Source organism: Onychomys torridus, chromosome 20, assembly GCF_903995425.1.
Source record: "Onychomys torridus chromosome 20, mOncTor1.1, whole genome shotgun sequence".
Classification (NCBI taxonomy): Eukaryota; Metazoa; Chordata; class Mammalia; order Rodentia; family Cricetidae; genus Onychomys; species Onychomys torridus.
This window is the reverse complement of record NC_050462.1, coordinates 39,200,400-39,220,045: the sequence shown is the minus strand read 5'-3', so window position 1 is coordinate 39,220,045 and position 19,646 is coordinate 39,200,400. Positions and strand designations below refer to the sequence as shown.

Below are 19,646 nucleotides of genomic sequence, written 5' to 3'. Positions count from 1 at the left end.
CAGGGCGGCAGGGGAGAGCAGGGGGTGGAGGTGGGGGGCTCCTGAGAGATATGCAGAGGAAAGTAAACCTCTTCCTGCACCCCAGTTAGCTCAGGAAGTCCAGCCCTTTCTTCTGGGCTGGCTCTAGACTGAACTGCTTCGTATTGTTGGAAGTGAATGCGTCTCCTCATGAGGTCAAGAGAATTAATAAACTCAGGTTGTTTCCATCTCAGGAATAAACTAGAGGACATTAACGTTCCCAGGCCTTAGTTTCCTGGTGAGAAAGTGAAAACATGTTCATGCCTTCCCAGGCACGTGGAGGCAGGTGTTAAAAATATAAAGGATTTTCACCTTTCTGCAGGATACGCATGTGTAAAATATTAGGCTTTTTTTTTTTTTTAAGATTTATGAAAACATAATGTTGGCTGCGCTAGAGATTGATAAGCAGAGTTATCACCCGATCTTTACGAAGATGCAGCGGCCAAGTGTGTTTGATGCCAAGAACTGTAAGAATCCTGCTTCCCGGTCTCAACACTTAGTTCTGAGCTAAGAGATGCCTCAGGCGAGATAAGAGGCTTACAGTTTGTTGTGCAGCTTCCTGGCTGGCAGTGTGCTTCCTTTCTGTTTTTATGAATGGCAGTAGTATTATTATGATTTGGTCTGCGTTTTCAGACCAAAGCCATTCATAAAAAAATAATAAAATAATAAAAACAAAACAAACAAACAACAACAACAACTTTCTGGGCACAGTCTGGAGCCATCGGGTGCCAGAGGCTGGGAAAACATCCCAGCAGCCTTAACCACAAGCAGCCCTGAAAGCATTCCAGGGTCTGTTTGTTTGGTGGCCTGAGAAGGATGAAGTGTGTAGCTAGGAGAAGTTCTGTGACATAAACTAGGCTGGGAGCCAAGGCTGGCAGAGGTTCAGACACTGTCTTTCCCCTCACTGAAGTGTCAGGACCTAATTCATGGAAAATTGGGCGAGCTGGCAGCCCTTTCAGAGGGCTTCATTGAGACGCACTGTGCGGGACTCGCATGAATGGAGCTCCCCAGCCAAAAAGGGGGGGGGGGGGGAGGAGCAGTAGGAGCCAGGCAGCCTGCGGGGAATGTGTGTGGATTTGAAACGGTTTGGGAGTTAAAGTGTACAGGTGTAAGCGGCAGGGGAAAAGAGGAGGAAGCAAGGCGGTTTCTTCTTAAAAGTGACCCTTTCGGAAATGAATACTCTCTCAGCAACACACTTTGGAATCCTAAGAGGCACGAAGCCCTGTGATTCCTGGGTTCAAGTCTGCCTGGGGGAAAAAAAAATCATCTCAAAACCTGGGCTTTGATGATGGTGATGTTATCTCTACTGCTGTTCAAAGTCTTTTTTTTCCCCAGTAAGTAAAAATATCTTTCCTCCCTTTTTTTTAAAGTCTTTAAATTTTTTTTTAAATAATCCATCTGTAAAAAAAAATACTCTGCTAACTTTACATAATATTTTCAATATCCAAGAAAACATCATTCCATTACAGACATTCTATATTCTGGACAGAGGGAGTTTAATTCACCTCTTACGTTTCTGAAGGACAATTTTATTTCTTTATTTTGAATCTCTGAATCAAGGTGGCTTAGTTATATTTCCAAACTTCAGGAATGTGTACACGGAACTAATAGGGCTTATAATCAGACATAAACACGTTCTCAGGAAGCAATCTATTGAAGGGCTGGGGCTTCCAATACCCCTTTTGTACCGCGGAAGAATGAAAGTCGTTTCTGGAACTTTGTTGGAAAATTAATTTAGGCTGCAGGAAGATCTCACTCAGAAGGCTCATTCAGAAGAGAAGAGAGGAGTCCTGTTCTACCAGGACAATGAACCGCACAGGTGGAGATAGGAAAATAAATCTTCCTAAGACACCATCACCTGAGCTGGGCATGGTGGCGTGTGACTTCTAATCCCAGCACGTGGGAGGCAGAGGCAGGTGGATCTCTGTGAGTTCGAGACCAGCCTGGTCTACAAATCAAGTTCCAGGACAGCCAGGGCTACACAGAGAAACCCTGTCTCAAAAAACAAATGAACAAACAAAGTGGATGGATCCATAGAACAGGGGACAATGTTCATACACTGTAGATCTGATCAAGGATTGTACCCAGAGCATGAAAGAACATTGGGTCTTGTCTTAGCTAGGGATTTCTATTGTTGTGATGAAACACCATGACCAAAAGCAAGTTGGGGAGGAAAGGGTTTATTTGGATCACACATCCACATCATAGTTCACCACTGAAGGAAGTCAGGACAGGAGCTCAAACAGGGCGGGACTCTGGATGCAGAGGCCATGGAGAAGTGCTGCTTACTGGCCTTCTCGTTGTGGATTGCTCAGCCTGCTTTCTTACAGAATCCAGAGTCACCAGCCCAGGGATGATCCCACCTTACAGGCTTGACTTTAGGGAGACTCCCCCACCACCACCACCACCACCACCACCACCACGGTTTCCTCCTCTCAAATGACTGTATCCTGTATCAAGTTGACATAAAACTAGTCAGCACAGGTCTCAATGCTGAAAGAAAAAGGAATAGCAGGTGTGTGTGTGTGTGTGTGTGTGTGTGTGTGTGTGTGTGTGTGTGTGTGTTTAATGAGCAAAGCAGTAGAATACACATTTCCTTACAGAAGCTAAGTGGTTGACTAGTAAGCACATGAAAAATGTTTCCTGTAATTAGGGAATAGAGAATTTCAATAGGAGCAATGGCATTTAACTTTCCAACCAGGAGGAAGTCTAGAATAAAAATGACAGACAGTAACAGGTGCTGGGACATGTGTGGAAAAATTAGAACTTTCCTACATCACTGGCAGGTCTGTAAAATAGCGTAACTGCTTTGGAAACCCATCTAGAAGCTGCTCAAATTGGGGTGGCTGGCGGGGACGGGGTGGGGCTTGTCATTATCACTCAGCAATACCACTCTCACATTATCCACAGTGAGTGAAAACATACCCACGCTGGAGTGTGTCGATGAATGCTCATAGGAGCCGCTCATAATAGCCAAGAGGTGGGAATAGCCGGAATAGACACCAACTCATGAACATCCAGATAGGTAAAATGTGGTTGGTATACATTTGGCATACAAAGGAATTAACTGTTGATACCATCATAGCTATTTTCTCCGTTCTGTTACAAAAGACCCAGAAAAAGGCGATTTAAGGCTAGCCTTGGGCTTGCAGTTCAAGGTGCAGAAGCCTGAGGCAGGTGGTCACTTTCCTTTCTCTCTTCTTCCTCCTTTACAGCCTGGGACTCAGACGACGGGATGGTGCTGCCCCTTTGAGGGTGGGTCCTCTCCCTTCCGTTAAACATTTCTTGGAAACTCGTTCGCAGACACACCCAGGGGTGTATTCCCATGGTTATTGTCAATGCAATTAAGATTAGCCATCTCAGATAGTACCGAATGACTTGCCCTCCTCACTGGGAAATTAAATTCCTCAACAAGAGAGGGCAGACACATGAGAAGACCGGAGGCACGATTCTTCCACTATGAAATGTCTGGAGCAAGCCACTTAATCTAACAGAGGGTAGACTGATGGTAAATTCAGCTTAGGAGGTTGTTGCTGAGGGAGGTGTAAAGTGATGGGGAACGGTCACAATGAGATACAAAATTTCTTTTACGGAAAATGAAAATGTTCTAAAATTAGGTTGTGGTGCTGATCATGCACCTGTTGAATAGATTAAAGATTCCTCTGAATTTGCCACTTTAAAAGAGTGAATTGGGCAGTAAGTTTTATCTTGGTAAAAAAAAAAATTTAAAAAAAAAAAAAGTTAGGATGTTAGGGTTTTCCACTCTTCAAGTTTGATGGCATGCAGACTGAAAACTGAGTTATTCTTATAGCAAATTTATTTCAATATGAGTACTAAAGAATGTGTATTCTTTCCCTCACAAGCGGAGATTATGAATAAACACTCTTTAATCTAGATGAACTTTTTGAATATTGAATTTTCTGCTTTGCTTTGCAGGTCCACACCTACACTTAAAGCGTGAATACTCGGCTCTTTTCCTCTGCGTGTTTCCTTTTAAAATGTAACAATTGTTTGTTTCTTTCTTCCTTAGCCACAACAAGTCGTTCAGAAGAAGCCTGCTCAGGTAAGGCATGATCCCTTATGATCTTTTCTCCCCAAAGCACTCAAGTAAAATATGTTATATCCTCCTGAGTCAGGACTATATGTGTATATATATACATATTCTGAGATTATTTACTAAGAAACCCAAACAGGGCCAGTGAGATGATTCAGCTGGTGAAGGCACTTGCTGCCAAACCTAATGACCTGAGTTCAGACCCCGGAGTCCACATGTTGAAAGGAGAGACCTCCACTCACACACCATGGTTCCCTCTCTCTCTCTCTCTCTCTCTCTCTCTCTCTCTCTCTCTCTCTCTCTCTCTCTGTGTGTGTGTGTGTGTGTGTGTGTGTGTGTGTAAACAGAAACGAAACACCAAAGGCCTCAGTGTAAAAGAAACACAAGGAACATACCCTCCCCCCAAAAAAAACAAAACAAAGCAAAACAAAAAACTCTATCAGGGCTTTAAATAAGAATTTAATTTTATTATGTTTTATCAATTCTTAGTTGTTTATTTGTTTTGTTTTTTGTTTGAGACAAGGTCTTTTGACATAGTCCTGGCTGTCCTAGAACTCACTGTGTTAACCTGGCTGGCCTCAAACTCACAGAGATGCACCTGCCTTTTCCTCCCAAGTGCTAGGATGAAAGGCGTGAGCCACAGTCCCTGGCTTGTTTTACTAATTCTTTTTTTTTTTTTTTTTTAAGATGTATTTTTTTTTAAATTATGTATACAGTATTCGTCCTGCATGTATGCCTGCAGGCCAGAAGAGGGCACCAGATCTCATTACAGATGGTTGTGAGCCACCATGTGGGTGCTTGGAGTTGAACCCAGGACCTCTGGAAGGGCAGCCAGTGCTCTTAACTGCTGAGCCATCTCTCCAGCCCATTTTATCAGTTTTTAAACACTAAATTTTGTCCTCTCCTCCTGACTGTCCACAATTCTTTGACTTGCCATAGTACTTACTAGTTGTGAATTATTCTTGATGTATGGCTGAAAACAGCAGACCATTAATTATTCTGTAGTACTTGATATCCTAAAACGCCTGCAGTGAGGCTGGCCACCTGGAAATTATGTGAGTGTTTCCCATTCCTGAACTCTCAGGTCTCGCTTAAGAATGATAACTCGACAATAGTAAGTTAAAGTCCTCTTAGTCCATAAGCCTGGAGTTTCTTGTCCAAGCTACAGCGTATGCATAGAAGCATGGAATTTGCATTTGTTGGAGAAACATATCTCGAAGAATGACGTATGAATTAATCATCGTTTCCAAGACTGTAAACTAAGAAAGTATAAGAATATACCCTGGGATGTCACTCAGTGGTGGAGGCTTGCCTAGCATTCATGAGGACCTGTGTTCAGTTCTCAGAACCAAGAGTGAAACAAAAGAGGTCCTGCTATTTTCTTCCCCTGTGGACATGCAAGTAGAACCTAGCAAAGTGAGTCAGTAAGTAGTGTCATACGTAGTGTCCTGAGGCATGAGTTCTTTGTAGACCTCTTTTCCCTAATTGAAAATAGCTGTAGAAATGTTGGTTTCTCTAGAGAGCTTTCTCCTAAAACAGTGTTGCTTTGCTTAGAAAAATACTGTGCAGGCAGCCTTAGCATACGTACACCTCTCTAGAAATACTGCTTGGGATAAGACTAAGGTTTTTGCCCAGCAGTGGTGGCACGAGCCTTTGATCCCACCAATTTGGAGGCAGAGGCAGGTAGATCTCTGAGTTCGAGGTCAGCCTGGTCTACAGAGGGAGTTCCAGGGCAGCCCGGGCTACATAGAAAAACAAACAAAAAAACAAACAAAAATCTAAAGTTTTCAAATGCATATAAAGATACAGGATACATGAATGAAAATAATTACACGTATTATGAGTTGGATAAATGCAAAGTTATACTAGGACAACAATGAAAATCATTCGCTTTGTTGTTCCCAGCATGGCACAGGCAGTACTAAAAATGTTCAGTGTTCTCTTTTGGTTTTGGTTTTTGGTTGTTTTTTTTTTTTTTTTTTTTTTGGTTTTTCGAGACAGGGTTACTCTGTGTAGCTTTGTGCCTTTCCTGGATCTCACTGTGTAGACCAGGCTGGCCTCAAACTCACAGAAATCCACCTGCCTCTGCCTCCTGAGTGCTGGGGTTATAGGCGTGCGCCACCATCGCCCGGCTCTTCAGTGTTCTTAAGCAATATTTAATTAAACGAAATGTAAACAAACACTCAATATGCTCTAACTTTTCATCCTTCATTGGGAAGAAAATCAAGAAAAAGTGAATGAACGGTGCTGTGTTTTTTAGTCAGGAGGCTACTTTGGGGCTCAGCATTGCATCATGGTCTATAGATTAATAACCCTATGTGGTTTGATAGCATTGATTCCAACTCGGTGTCATAGGAAAAGTAACTCGTCAGAACTGCAGGGGTGCAGAGGTTCCTATTGCATCTGTGCTAAGAGAAGATTCATATGCATATAATACAAAGTGCCTGAACTCTGAGCTGGATGTGAACATCTTTTCCAAATCCCGTGTTCACTGGAAGTCCACTATGTGAGAGTCTTTGCACCATGGGAATTGGCATAAGCTTGCTATCCAGACCATTGTTTTCCTAGAGAACAAGTTGCTAAACACTTACCTACAACCACTGGCTCCATACGTCATCCATTCTGCTTGCTTGGCTTGAAGACCTTTGCCTAAGTACTTTCTATGAACTCTCTGGGTTAGCCTAATGGGCAGCCAAGAATGCGCATACTGGGTGAAAAAAGAAAAACATGGCAAGATGTTTGAACATTTGTTTAATGAGCAAATGGGCACAAAATGTCAGTGTATATGTGATCCATAGAGGATACGTAGGAGGAGATGCTGTAGGTGGAATAAATCACTTGTGGGCTAGTAGAAAGGCATAAACATACACCTTACAGGTAGAAATCATTAATGGCTCTACAAATGATTGCAAATTGGGCTTTACAACACCAAGGACAATATAAGTGAAATCTCTCTCTCTCACACACACACACACACACAGACACACACACACCCGGGGGAATCGGGAATCTAAAAGAAACCACAAGAGAAGCAATGGCTGTCCCTGATCTGTCTGGCTGTTTTACAGACCTTGTTCCAAATTTTCCCTTTAAAGGAAAGGAGCTCGGACAGAATTAGGAGGGAAGAGAACACGGCTTGTTGGTCTGCCTGATTTACATTGTCTCGAGGCACAGTGATGAATTATGTAAACATGGGCACTACATGGAAGTCCGCAGAGGATAATGTAAATTTTACAGAACAGCCGAAGACTCTCTCCCATATGTTCCTTTCACAATTCCTTCCCAGAGGGCTTGTCCCCTGGCCGTCTGGATTGACAGGGACTCCTAGCCGCTGTTCATCACTACTTCAGGGCCTGCGCTGAGATGGCGGCCATCAGCAAGATTAAGTGGGTCACACGTAAAGCAAAGAGGCTGCCCTGCATATGACTAGAGTGCTTCCTTCTGGCCATCCCCTGGACTTTGTCCTGTGTGTCCATCTAGGAAATGTGGCCCGATAACAACGACTCTTCCCTAATTCTCAAGGAAAGTGTGAGAAGTTCGTAATATCAGGGAAGGGCATTATGTTCTAGCTTGTTTCGGCTGCTAAGTTTTTCATGTCTCAAGATTTACATTTTCAAAAAAAAAAAATTAGAGCTTTTTATTCATTCAAAATGGTCCCCCCTTTTCTCTAATGTTTTCATTACTTGTTTTTAAATGATTTTTTTAATTGGGGGAAATTGTATGGCAATTGCTAAATCCTACCCTTAAGATGAAAATCATCAGGATCACCTCCATTGTATATATGTCACATGAATGCTGAGTTACAGGGGCTCTGTGGTAAAGAATGCTCGAACTCCCTGGGATAAAAGCATCAAAAAGTCACTCTGAGGGGGCTAATTCGGCAGGATGCTGTCTCAGCATATGTGTTTGTATTTATAAGCATGTGTGTTTATAAAAATTAAGGCAAACTCTGCGAGGGAGGGATTGAGTTTGGAAAAATGCACCAGGTGCCATGAATTGCAAACTGCAAGTCTTTCCCATAATTCTTATGGGCAAGAACTCATCCCTGCCAGTCTAAAGGGGAAGGCGTCTGCAGTGTTCACATTGACTCTCTTGAAATTCCCAAACTGCAGGAAACAAGGCTTACTAGAAATGTTACTTTGTATTTTAAAGTAATAAAGTAAGCAGTACATAGATAGAAACTAGCTAATTAGAAACTAGTGAATTCTTCAGCAAACTGAGGTAAATCCCCAACCACATCTTTAGAAAGTTTATTTTAGAAGAAGTGATAAACTTTTCTTTCAAGTTATTAATATCGAATGAAGGAACTTTTTTTTCTTGGGTTTTTGTCTTTAACCCTACCTTCTGAAAAGGTTCCACTAGCTTCCCTATGTCTGATTATTTCTCAAAGTTCCCATTTTAACACGTCTGGTGAAGATTAGGCGTGGCTCCTTATATATAATTCAGACGTTTTGCTCATCTAAGGGAAAACAAGCTTTTGTTTGTTTGTGTTTGTTTAATTCTTACAACATTCCATCATTCAGCACACATTGTCCATTTATAAGCTTTCCATGAGCTGTTAAAACAGGAAAAAAAAATTTTCTTTTTGAATTGAAAACCAGTCATTTTCTGAAGAACAGAAACAAAGCATTCCACTGCAAAATAGATTTCTTACCTGCAAATATCTTCTATGTGAGTTGTGCCCCTGGGCAACAGAATCTCCAAAAACCTGTTTTCACGTGGTACTCACCCCCTCCAAAATGTTGAATGTTTTTACAGCAACTTCAAGGGCAGTTTTAAGGATGTTTATATTGCAGACAACCTAAACATTGTTTGGAGCAAAATGAGAGATTTCATTTGGGGACAAGCAAGTTGATGAATTACAGCCAGCATATTCTTCTCAAAGAAGGCATTTTTACTGGGCACTTTTAGTCTAGACACACAAAGAAGGAAGGAGGATGGAGAGAGAAGAGAGCATTCCCACTCCAGCACTCACCTTTTACATGGTACCTTGGCCAAAATGCAGTAAATGGTTCATAATAAATCAGACTTACAGTCACCAGTGGCTCACTCCAGAGCCTGTGATTTATGCACTGAAGCCATAAAGGGTACTGATTGATTTATTTCCCTGCTTACATTCTTCCAAGCTGGTAAAACATTTTGTGGGCCAATAAATGTTTGGTACCAAGTGGCAAACACGGAGGATTCCATCCAAGACTTCCTTGAGTGTCGATGTCTTGTTGTATAGGAAAGACTTTCTGATGTCACCTCTGACCTGACCCATTGGCACTGCAGAGGTCAAGGGAGAAGGAGAGAGGAAAGTGGAAAGCAGTGTTTCACACAGCTCAAGGGCACAGCAGCACAGACGAGGCAGAGGGCAGAGGAAGTGCAGGGGGAAAGATCAGGACCATTAACTCTAAACAGATGCCGTAATTAGCTTAGCTAACTGTCCTAATAAGGCAGCATTGGCCAGGTGAGGCCAGCTGCCTCTTGTCCAGGATTGGCTACAGAGATACCGTAGCTCCTAACAGAGGCAAAAGGACAGTGGACTTGACACATTTGCTGTAATTTTGTTGCTGTTATTGTGGTTGGTTTATGTATTTGTTTATTTAAGTTCCACTTCTTAGCAGTGTGACTTAGCCTACCACTGTCTGCTCCTCCTGTTCCCATCGCAGACGTCCCGCCATTACTTTGCATTTTGATGTCAGCTGGATCAAATCCAAGTATTTATCACATTTCTAAATTATCTTCCACACTAAATATAGAATAAATAGTAATGAGCCTTCAAGCCCAGTCTTTCTGAGCAAGTCCCCATGGTAGAATAGAATGGGCTTCAGGCTGGGAAGGATTGCTGAATCTTCAAATGTCTGCTGAATAATAACTACTTGTTAATCTCCTATGGTTATTGCTATTTTTATTGTTATTCAGAAGTCAAAACTCAAAGCAGGGCTGGGGACAGGCATCACCGGTTAAATTGCTTGCCACACAGATGTCAGGACCGAGTCCAGATCACAGAACTCATGTAAATACCCAGTGGGCATTGTAGCATGCTGGAAATTCCAGCCTCTGAAGGCAGAAGCTTAGCAGATTCTACCACAAGCAGGTTAGTGAAGACCCATCTCGACAAGACATCAGCCTCTAGCCTCCAATGCTCATGCATACTTGTGCACTCAAGAGCACGTACACACATACTCACATGCTTGCAAAAATGCAGAAACACACAAAGTATACCAAACATGCACACAAAAGGAGGGGGTGGGGTTGGAGAGATGGCTCAGCAGTTAAAAGCACTGGCTGCTCTTCCAGAGAGGTCCTGAGTTCAATTCCCAGCAACCACATGGTGGCTCACAACCATCTGTAATGAGATCAGATACTCTCTTTGGACGTGCAGGTATACCTGCAGAGCACTCAGACATAAAATATAAATAAATAAAATTTTAAAAAAATAATCTCGAAAAATGGAAAGAGAAAAAACTCAGGATAATGAAAAATATTGGTACGATTTTCATTAATGTTCTGGAAATTTCTGTTGTTTAACAATAAGACACAATGGCCAATCAAAGTTTTATACAAAGAAATGGAAGGGAAAGAAAGGGTTTCTCCTGGCTTGTGCCACCAATGGACAAGTTTGCACTCAGCCAAAGAGCGGACTTCACCCGAGCCATACTTTAAAATTACTTTGCATTAAAAAGGGAATATGGATGATTTTGGAAGTTTTTCAGAATGCTTTCCATCACACATGAATCCTTCTGTTACATCTTCAGTTACTTTTCACATACAAGGTTCCTGTCCAAAGAATGGAAAAATTGGCAGAATCCATGCCTTAGAAATGATGGTTTCTGAAATTTGTGAGTAGTTTGCACTATTGTACAAAATGTGTACTGTTTGCACTATTGACAAATGTGAGTTCCATCTCAAGACATTTTTTTTTAACTAGCCCTTGATCCCAGGGCAGAGACATTCTTGTTGTCCCAGGGACCTGTGCTACATCTTTTGTAAGACTTGCCAGGCAGAACTATGTCAAGACAAACATTAGTGCATTTTATGCCTGGCCTCATGGAGCAGGCCTGTAATTCCATGAGAATGAAGTGGGCCTGCCTGGGCTACAAACCAGCCTAGTTAACTTAGCAACACCTTCTCTGAAAATAAGCAATGAATGATAATACAGTACAGGGCCTTAAATTCAATACCTAGCCACGAGACATATGTTTTAAGAACCTAGGACATCTTTTTCTTTTCTTGATGGCGAATTATTTAACAACATGTTTTTCTTTCCTCTCAATACACTATTATTATTCAATCACACATATAGAAGGAAACACAGAAGAGGTGACTGGGTTAATAATCAACATTCTCCACGCCCAGCCAACAGGATGTCTACCCATATGCTTGGCACACTTTTGTCAGAGAACCATACAGAACCACAAGATGGGTATTGGCCTTCCTGGTCTCCCACAGTGAAAATAAGACACTTGATTACATGACCTTCTAGTGCCCTGGTGTCCGTGGTCAGTGACATCTAAGATCAGCCATCTTGGTCGGGCAGTGGTGGCACGCACCTTTAATCCCAGCACTTAGGAGGCAGCACCAGGTGGATCTCTGTGAGTTCCAGGCCAGCCTGGTCTACAGAGCGAGATCCAGGACAGGCACCAAAACAACACAGAGAAACCCTGTCTCAAACAAAACAAAACAAACAAACAAAGTATCAGCCTTCTTTATATGAAACATGCCCATGTAAGACCTGAAAAGCAACTTCATTGAAGGTGGCATGCACGAGTGACCCTAATAGTTATTATATTATTAAATACATGTAGCACTAACAAAGAGCCATGTCTTGCTATAAACAGCCCAGCTTCACCAAATCTCGTTTTGAAAGACATATTCCTGCCACTGCACTTACCAGGTTACATGGTTTATGTTGCACTCACCAGGTTACATGGGTTATGTTGCACTCACCAGGTTACATGGGTTATGTTGCACTCACCGGGTTACATGGGTTATGTTGCACTCACTGGGTTACATGGGTTATGTTGCACTCACCGGGTTACATGGGTTATGTTGCACTTCACATGGTTTTTGAAAACCTGCTGCCAAATGTTCCTAGTTGGAGGAAACAGTCACTTTTCACGAAGTCACACAATCCCAGTCCATTTTGAGTCCAACAATAGGGCAGAAGAAGGAAAACATGATAGAAAAACTTGAACTTATAGTTTTGTGGATCCTTCAGATACAACTGACGAGATCGGTGCCTGCTCTTTGAGGCTGGGGAGGAGAACCCTTTACCTCTCTTCTGAGAAGACGGGCCTCAAATATATTCGAATTCCAACAGTGTGTCTGAGAATGTCGTTTCACTGTAGCGGCCCTCCAACCCTCTGTGGGCTGGCTGGTGACAGAGCCTGGCTCACAGAAGCACTTCTGATCTGTAGCATCAGGTGATGAAACCCTGGCAGAATTCTTTGCAACTAAGACAAAAACACACGAAGGTTTATTGGAGCCTGAAGTGTGGACTTCTGTGATTTTTGCCCTTCTTATCACAAATATCACAAACATCACAATGTCACCTGCCACCAACTTTGCCAGATGCTCTCCTCCACTACAGACCTGCTATTTACTCTTCCTCCGAAAATTAAGCCCCAAGTTCTATTCTTAACTAAACGCCTTGTAATTCGCATCCTTGCCTGTACCACTTACCACAAAAATTAACGTCAGGTACCAGACTAACCACCTTCCTGCTTCTGTAATCACTTAAAGTATACCCAAAGATACGACCATGATGTTGAACCAACTTGATGGAACAATAGATGCAAGCTGTGTCCTAGGGATTTTTTTTTTTAGATTTATTTATTTATTATGTATACAGAAGAGGGCGCTAGATCTCATTACAGGTGGTTGTGAGCCACCATGTGGTTGCTGGGAATTGAACTCAGGACCTCTGGAAGAGCAGCTGGTGCTCTTAACCTCTGAGCCATCTCTCCAGCCCCATGTGTCCTAGGGATTTTATCTGCAAGCTTTCAAAGCAATGCCAGAGCTCTGCAGGGACAAAAGAAAAACCAAGGCAAAAATGAGTGCCATTTTCTGAGAGGTATAGCAAATATGTAGTTCTCTAACTCTACTCACCCCCTTCCTCCCTCCCATCAGTTTTCTTCTGGGAAACACATTTCACCCAGCTTGGTGTATCCTTGGTTATCTCCCTAAGTAGCTGTGTGAATAGCAGGGATGTGCCGGGCATTGGTGCCGCACGCCTTTAATCCCAGCACTCGGGAGGCAGAGCCAGGCGGATCTCTTGTGAGTTCGAGGCCAGCTTGGTCTCCAAAGTGAGTTCCAGGAAAGACGCAAAGCTACACAGAGAAACCCTGTCTCAAAAAACCAAAAAAAAAAAAAAAAGTAGCAGGGATGTGTTCAGTGTTCAAGGGATGTAGTGAGAAGTCACTCAACATAATGTCACTGTGCAGCTCTACTCTGAAGTCCTTTGAGCATAACGTTCCCGAAGCCCCATTCTGCACAGCTAATCCTTCTTTGACCAGAGTGCTACTGTTTGGTTTCCCCACTCACCAGCCAGCCCCTAATAGGCTGTGTACAACTCAGTATTTCTATCTCTTTAGTACCTTAAGGCTGCCATGGCGAGTTAAATCCCTCGCGGTTCCTCGGGCAAGGTGTTGCAAGTGTGCCACCCATCTTTAAGGTACACGCCCCGGGGGTACAAGCTGTGGTCCGCAGCCCCCAGCCATGTCTTCGAAGTTACTCAAGAGGACTGAGCCTGAAGGCTGATGGGAATTTTCTCTGTGGTTGGTGGTGATAGGCTTCCTTTGAAACACCAGAGATGGCTGCTTATCCCAGAATACCCCCCTTTTTTTTCTGTTCTCTGCATGATACGGGATCCCCGGGTGTGAGTGTAGGGCTCCAGTCAGTTTTCCAAAGGTATCTTTGTGCCCGACAGGAGGGCAGCCGCATACAGAAGGGCAAAAGGCCAGGCCTCTAGAGAGATGAGAGCTGAGGCTGGCGGAGTTGGGAAGTACCACCCACGCTGCCAGTGTCAACCCCTTGACACCTTGGCCTTGTTTTGGAGGGAGGCCTGCCGAGGCTGTGCCAAGAAAGAAAGCTCTCCCCTAAGCCTTTGAGAAGCCCAGCGTGCTGAACATGTGAGAGCCACATTGCCACCCCACGTTTGGCGGAGCGAGACTTCCCACACTGACCTCTTCATTAAGCTCCCAGTCCTAACTGATAGTTACCAGCCAAAGAATTTCAAGGTCAGAGGAAAGACACATAAATAAAACTACTTCTACTCCCCATGTTGTATTAAGAAATGTTAAGTAAGGGAAACAAGGAGCCATCCTTTGGGGCTGAGTTGTGTCTAAGGGGGTTAGCTATAGGGATTTGCAGGAGCTCCCATCAAACAAGGCTCCTGGGAACATTCTATAAAGCCGATCACATTCCATTTAGTGCAAGGTCTCAGTAAGTTCATGGCCTGAGAAATCTTATTTCATTCCCGATCCTTGGGTGAACAGATAAAAGAGTATCAGGCTGATAGAACTAGAATAGCCGGGTTGGGGATTTAGCTCAGCAGTAGAGTGCTTGCCTAGCAAGTGCAAGGCCCTGAGTTCGATCCTCAGCTCAAAATAAATGAATGAATGAATGAATGAATGAATGAATGAAATAGAATATCCATAGCTCAGTCCAGGGGGGTTTCCAGCATGACTTCATCCTGTAAATCTGCTCCCTGGGAGAGGATGGAGTAAAACATGCCTACCCGCTCCAAGGGAGCAACCTAAAATGAGTCCACACCATGTGTTATGAGAAGTGAGTCCTCTGGAGGGGACAAAGAGGGTATCTGGCAAACAGTTTAGTGACTTTCTGGAATTTAACTATTAAGCGAAAAAACAGGGTCACAGGGCAGCTGATCCCCGGGCTTGTCTCTATATGCTGTCTGCCTGTGGCTTTGACCCTGCTACAAACTCCTTCCTAACCAGGACTCTACAGAGAATCTTGGGGTCACGGCCTGTTGCCTCCTCAAGATGTGAAGCCCGCAGTTTGGCGGCCTGGGAGGAGAGGGGTGGTAGCTCCATGCGTTCCACATTTCCCACAAAACCAAAAGCAGACTAAACAAAACCGGTGTGAACTCCCGTGACTGGATGCTGCCTGCCACGACTCTCTTCTGTTGGAAGCTGTAATCCATTCATTTGTATGTGTTGTTTATTCCCCGGATTTACAGCTCTCTCAGTCTTTGGGGGGAAAGGGAATGTTTGAAACCTTTTTTGACTTATAGGAAGCAGTGGTCTGTGGGAAAAAAAAAAAAAAACAAAAAAAACAGGATAAAGATTCCATGGCCATGTGCATGTGTGTGTGAGTTGTGCGGACTTCTCCCCTCCCATTTGCGAAGAAGTGTCACACATGGTAACATTTAGGAGCCCCCTTCACAGCTGAAGTGTTTCAGACACTAATGAATGGAAGTTTGGTCAGGTAGTACAGACAAGCCCGAAGGCATGCTCTGCTGAGTGGTATTCTGTAGTGACCTGGTGAAGGAAGAGAGGTATAAATTCTGTCCGTTAGCCACCCAGACAAAAATGAAGCCCTGTGGACAACCAAATCGATTAAAGTACGAAGGCTGCATGATAAGCGTGTTGTAAGCCGGCCGTTCTTAAATGGGGCTCCCTTGGCCACCGGCGTAAATGTTTACCTCTCTTCCGGGATCCTTTTCACATGCTGTCTTTGGAGACAGCCGGCAGCAGCATTTGCTAAAAATCCACCTCCCTCTAGTGACACTTTTTATCAGAACTGTTTATTGTCTCCGCTTTACCACCCCGTGTCCCAAAAGGTGTTGCAGGTTTGTTTAAAAAAAAAAAGCAAAAGTTAAAAGGACTTTGCAGCTTACACCAGCTTGCAGAACCCCAACAAATTCCAGGGCCATAAGGAATGAAGGGGAAGAGGGGGGGAGGGGAGGAGGAATTGGATTTATTTCCAGGCCTTGAAAAAAAAAAAAAAATATATATATATATATATATATATATATATATAAGGTTTTCTCTGCTTGGCTGGCTGGCGCACCATTAAATGTCTGCCTGATGTTGACGGATTTAGTATTGAGATTGAGCAGCTATGGCAAACTTTGCTCCTTGTCTGAAAATGGGCTTTAATAAATGTAAGAATGAGGAACCGGCTCTCTTGCTCTCGAACTGACTGCAGAGGAGTCCTACACCAGTCTCAAAACTGTAGTTTTGACCCAAACCTGCCCCCACCCCCCCCCCCCCCCCGGCCCCCCGTGGAAACTTGGGTATGTTGCACGTCTACATCCTGGGCTTTCCCATCTATGACAACAAATATTGCAAACACCAAAACAGCGCCAGCTACCATTCCAGGTATCTGGCAGGTGGGTTCGAGGTCCCTAACTTGTTCTTAAGACTACCTGTGCCAATTTTGTTTTGTTTTGTTTTGTTTTTAAACCAATGGCTGGCATGCTGTTTGGGGGAGGGGGGGGAATCTCTTCTTTCTTAGTGAGTAAAGCTTCTGGGGATCCGACATCCACATTCTCCAGAGGGCAAACAATTGAATTTGCTGACCAGCAACCGTGATGCCTTAAGTCAACAGGGACTAAAGGCAGCCCTGGGAAAAGACAACCTCTTGATTCCTCAATGACCAGCGGGTCAGGAGCCTGGGAATAGAGGGCGGGGAGTGTCACAGCCATCCTCTAGTTGAGCAAGCTCAGCTTTTGCATGGTGGAAGCAGCCAAGCCAGCTCAGTGGTGGTGAAGGACGGAGCAGAGGAAGCCCGTGCTCCCAGAGCGAGGCCTAACCCACCGGCCCTCTCTTGTGTTGCAGGAGGAGACTGAAGAGACATCCTCGCAAGAGTCGGCCGAGGAGGATTAGGGGGCACCGGCATTTGATTTCTACCTCAGCATCAGTTGGATCTTTCGAAGGGAGAAGACATCGCAGTGACCACTTACTCTCTACTGCCACGGTCTTTCCACTTTCTGCGGGGGTGGGGCAGGGGCGGGGCGGGCGAGGGGCGGGGCGGGGCGGGCGAAATCACATAACCTCCAGAAGGACCATATTAATCGCTTTCTTTGTAATCCCTTCACGGTCCCAGGTTTAGTGAAAAAAAAAAAAAAAAAAACAACAAAAAAACAAAAAAAAAAAACTGCTGTAAACACGGGGGGACACAGTTTAACAATGCAACTCTTAATGACTGTTTTCTTTTTCCTTAACCTACTAATAGTGTGTGGATCTGATAAGCAAGGGTGGAAAACTCTGTGTTGGGCTGAATCAGTCACTACATTCAAACCCTAACAGGTCACATTAGTGACCCGGGGCATTCGTATAAGAAAAAGCATCGTATGTGACTCTGTGGGTCCCTCAGATGCCACCCTACCCCGATCATAGTGAGTCTTCTGCTTAGGACACCAAAGATAAGTAGATACTACTCTCCTTTGTGTATAATCTTATAGACACTTACTTGACTTTTTTTTTTTTTTTTTTTTTACTTTTTAATTCTAAATAAGACAAAATGCTGTTGTATCTTTTCAGTCAGCTAGCAAACCAAGATAGGTTATGCTCATTTTTTGTTTTCAAAAAGGGAAGTAAGCAAATCATAGATGTTGACTCCTGTGTTTCTGGGCTCACACGTATCAGCAGGAGAGATACACCCACAAGCATCCGTTCCCTCTTCGGGAGACCTACACAGTCGAAAGCCACTTAGCAGTAAGTGACGCTTGTCAGCCTCGAAGCATCCTAGACAAGTAAAATGATCCTTTTTTGGAATTTAATGAAAAGGTACCATACCTGATGAACTCACCCAAATGATGAGGAGGTGGGAGGAAAAAAAAATATAAATTTCTTTTGCTATATAGTTAAAGGACAATATTTTTGAAAAGCAAAATAAAAAAAAGTTCTCGCCCGCTCTCCACCTTTTCCTCCCCGCTCCCTGGCCTCTCTCTCCTCTCTCTGTTTTCTCGTCCTTCATTGTATACCAGTTTCCGTGAAAGACCGCAGTGCCACTTACCTCAAATGAAGCCTGTGTATTACTTCTAGTAATACATTTCGTGTTGACATAAGATGGTCGGCGGCCGAGGTGCATTATCTTGGTTCGGTCAGCCGTCTCTGCATTCAAGCTGCACTTTTAGCCAGAGATGCAATAACCCCACTACTCAATACTACCTCTGAATGCTACAGTGAATTTACAGTCCTGCCCTTGTTACACGCTGCTAGACAAGAGGACGGCAAGAGAGAAAAACTTACTGGGCAGGCCATGCCATCATCCACAGTTCTCTGTCATCCTTGTCAAAGACGCGCCCTTACTCTGTCTCAGCGTGGCTATGCATGTTTCTGTGATTTTTTTTTTAATTAAAGTTTTACAAATGCTTGTCGCAGCTTCCCCGCTAGATTGCTACATTAATTTGAAACAGTTTTTAACCAAGTCGCTCCTAGGTTCTTAAGGATAATTTTCTTCAGTGACAATACATAGTATCTCTCTCTCTCTCTCTCTCTCTCTCTCTCTCTCTCTCTCTCTCACACACACACACACACACACACGCACGCACGCACGCACGCACACAGACACACACACAGACACACACACGCACACGCACACGCACACGCACACGCACGCACAGGTACATATGCAATTTGTCTGTAGTGTTCAAATATTACTCTCCAAGTCTGTACCTCAAAAGGAGTTGTTGAAAGAAACAGACTAATTGACTTGCAAGGGCCTACCTCCAGACTTCAAAACGAACGAACTTGTAGCCTGCAACATTCTCGGAGTTTCTTCCTCCGATGTTTAAAATAGCTCAAACTTCACCTAAGCCCTCATCAAAACTATTTTTTTTGTAAGAAGACACTTGATAGAACACTTTTTAAATGTAATTTTGCAAAAATGAATGAATAAATCAAGCCAACCTTCAAAGAAACTTGAAACTTTGTAGGTGAGCTACAAACAGCTCAGCTTGTGCCTAATGCAATCAGAAAAATAAAATAGGTTTTTAAGATTAGTTGCCTATAAGAGTAATGCGTGACAGATATTTTCATGTATGTCACGCAATGTGAGTTTTGTACAATGTCTCAAGCAGATTGATTTTGAAAGCTTCTTGTGTAGAATTATTGTGCCTTTCCTTCCTAGTGAGTGCGCTGACTTTTCTCATGGTGTTATCCACTGGGTCAGGAGGTAGTTTCCCATGATGGCTTTGTGTCCATGTGACTTCTAATACTGAAGCCAAATGGAACAAACAAACAGACAGACAAAGCCGTCTCTCTCTCCCAGCCGTGTCAGGGAGGTCCTTTCCAAGGCCACATGCCTTTCTGAGACTGACAGATCGCTCACTGTCGTGAGTCACCAAAGGAGCTATGGAGAGATTTAAACTCTACGTGATTATTAACTGCGAATTAAATAAACAAATAAACAGTGGCTCACAAAGATCAAATCCCCATCCCCTATCTCCGGATGGGCCTTTTAGAAACCTCATTGGCCAGCTCATAAAAACTAAAGCAGTTCCTCACATTGGCCAGACTCGGCACACCGAGCGATGTCCATCTCTCATGAAGTTACTCTTTATTTCCTGTATGTTGTACAATCAAAACACACTACTACCTCTTAAGTCCCAGGATAC

At 43.6% G+C, this 19,646-nt stretch overlaps 1 protein-coding gene across 1 annotated transcript in view; it reads left to right on the top strand.

Moving 5' to 3' along the window:
* Positions 1-16,940, top strand: part of Hmga2 (high mobility group AT-hook 2) — a 120,385-nt gene extending 103,445 nt beyond the window's left edge. Inside the window, exons 4-5 of the mRNA XM_036170183.1 lie at positions 4,049-4,081; positions 16,864-16,940. Coding sequence (XP_036026076.1) covers positions 4,049-4,081; positions 16,864-16,911 — 81 coding nt within the window. The 3' untranslated portion in view covers positions 16,912-16,940. The remainder of the gene's footprint in view (positions 1-4,048; positions 4,082-16,863) is intronic.
* The last annotated feature ends 2,706 nt before the right edge of the window (positions 16,941-19,646 follow it).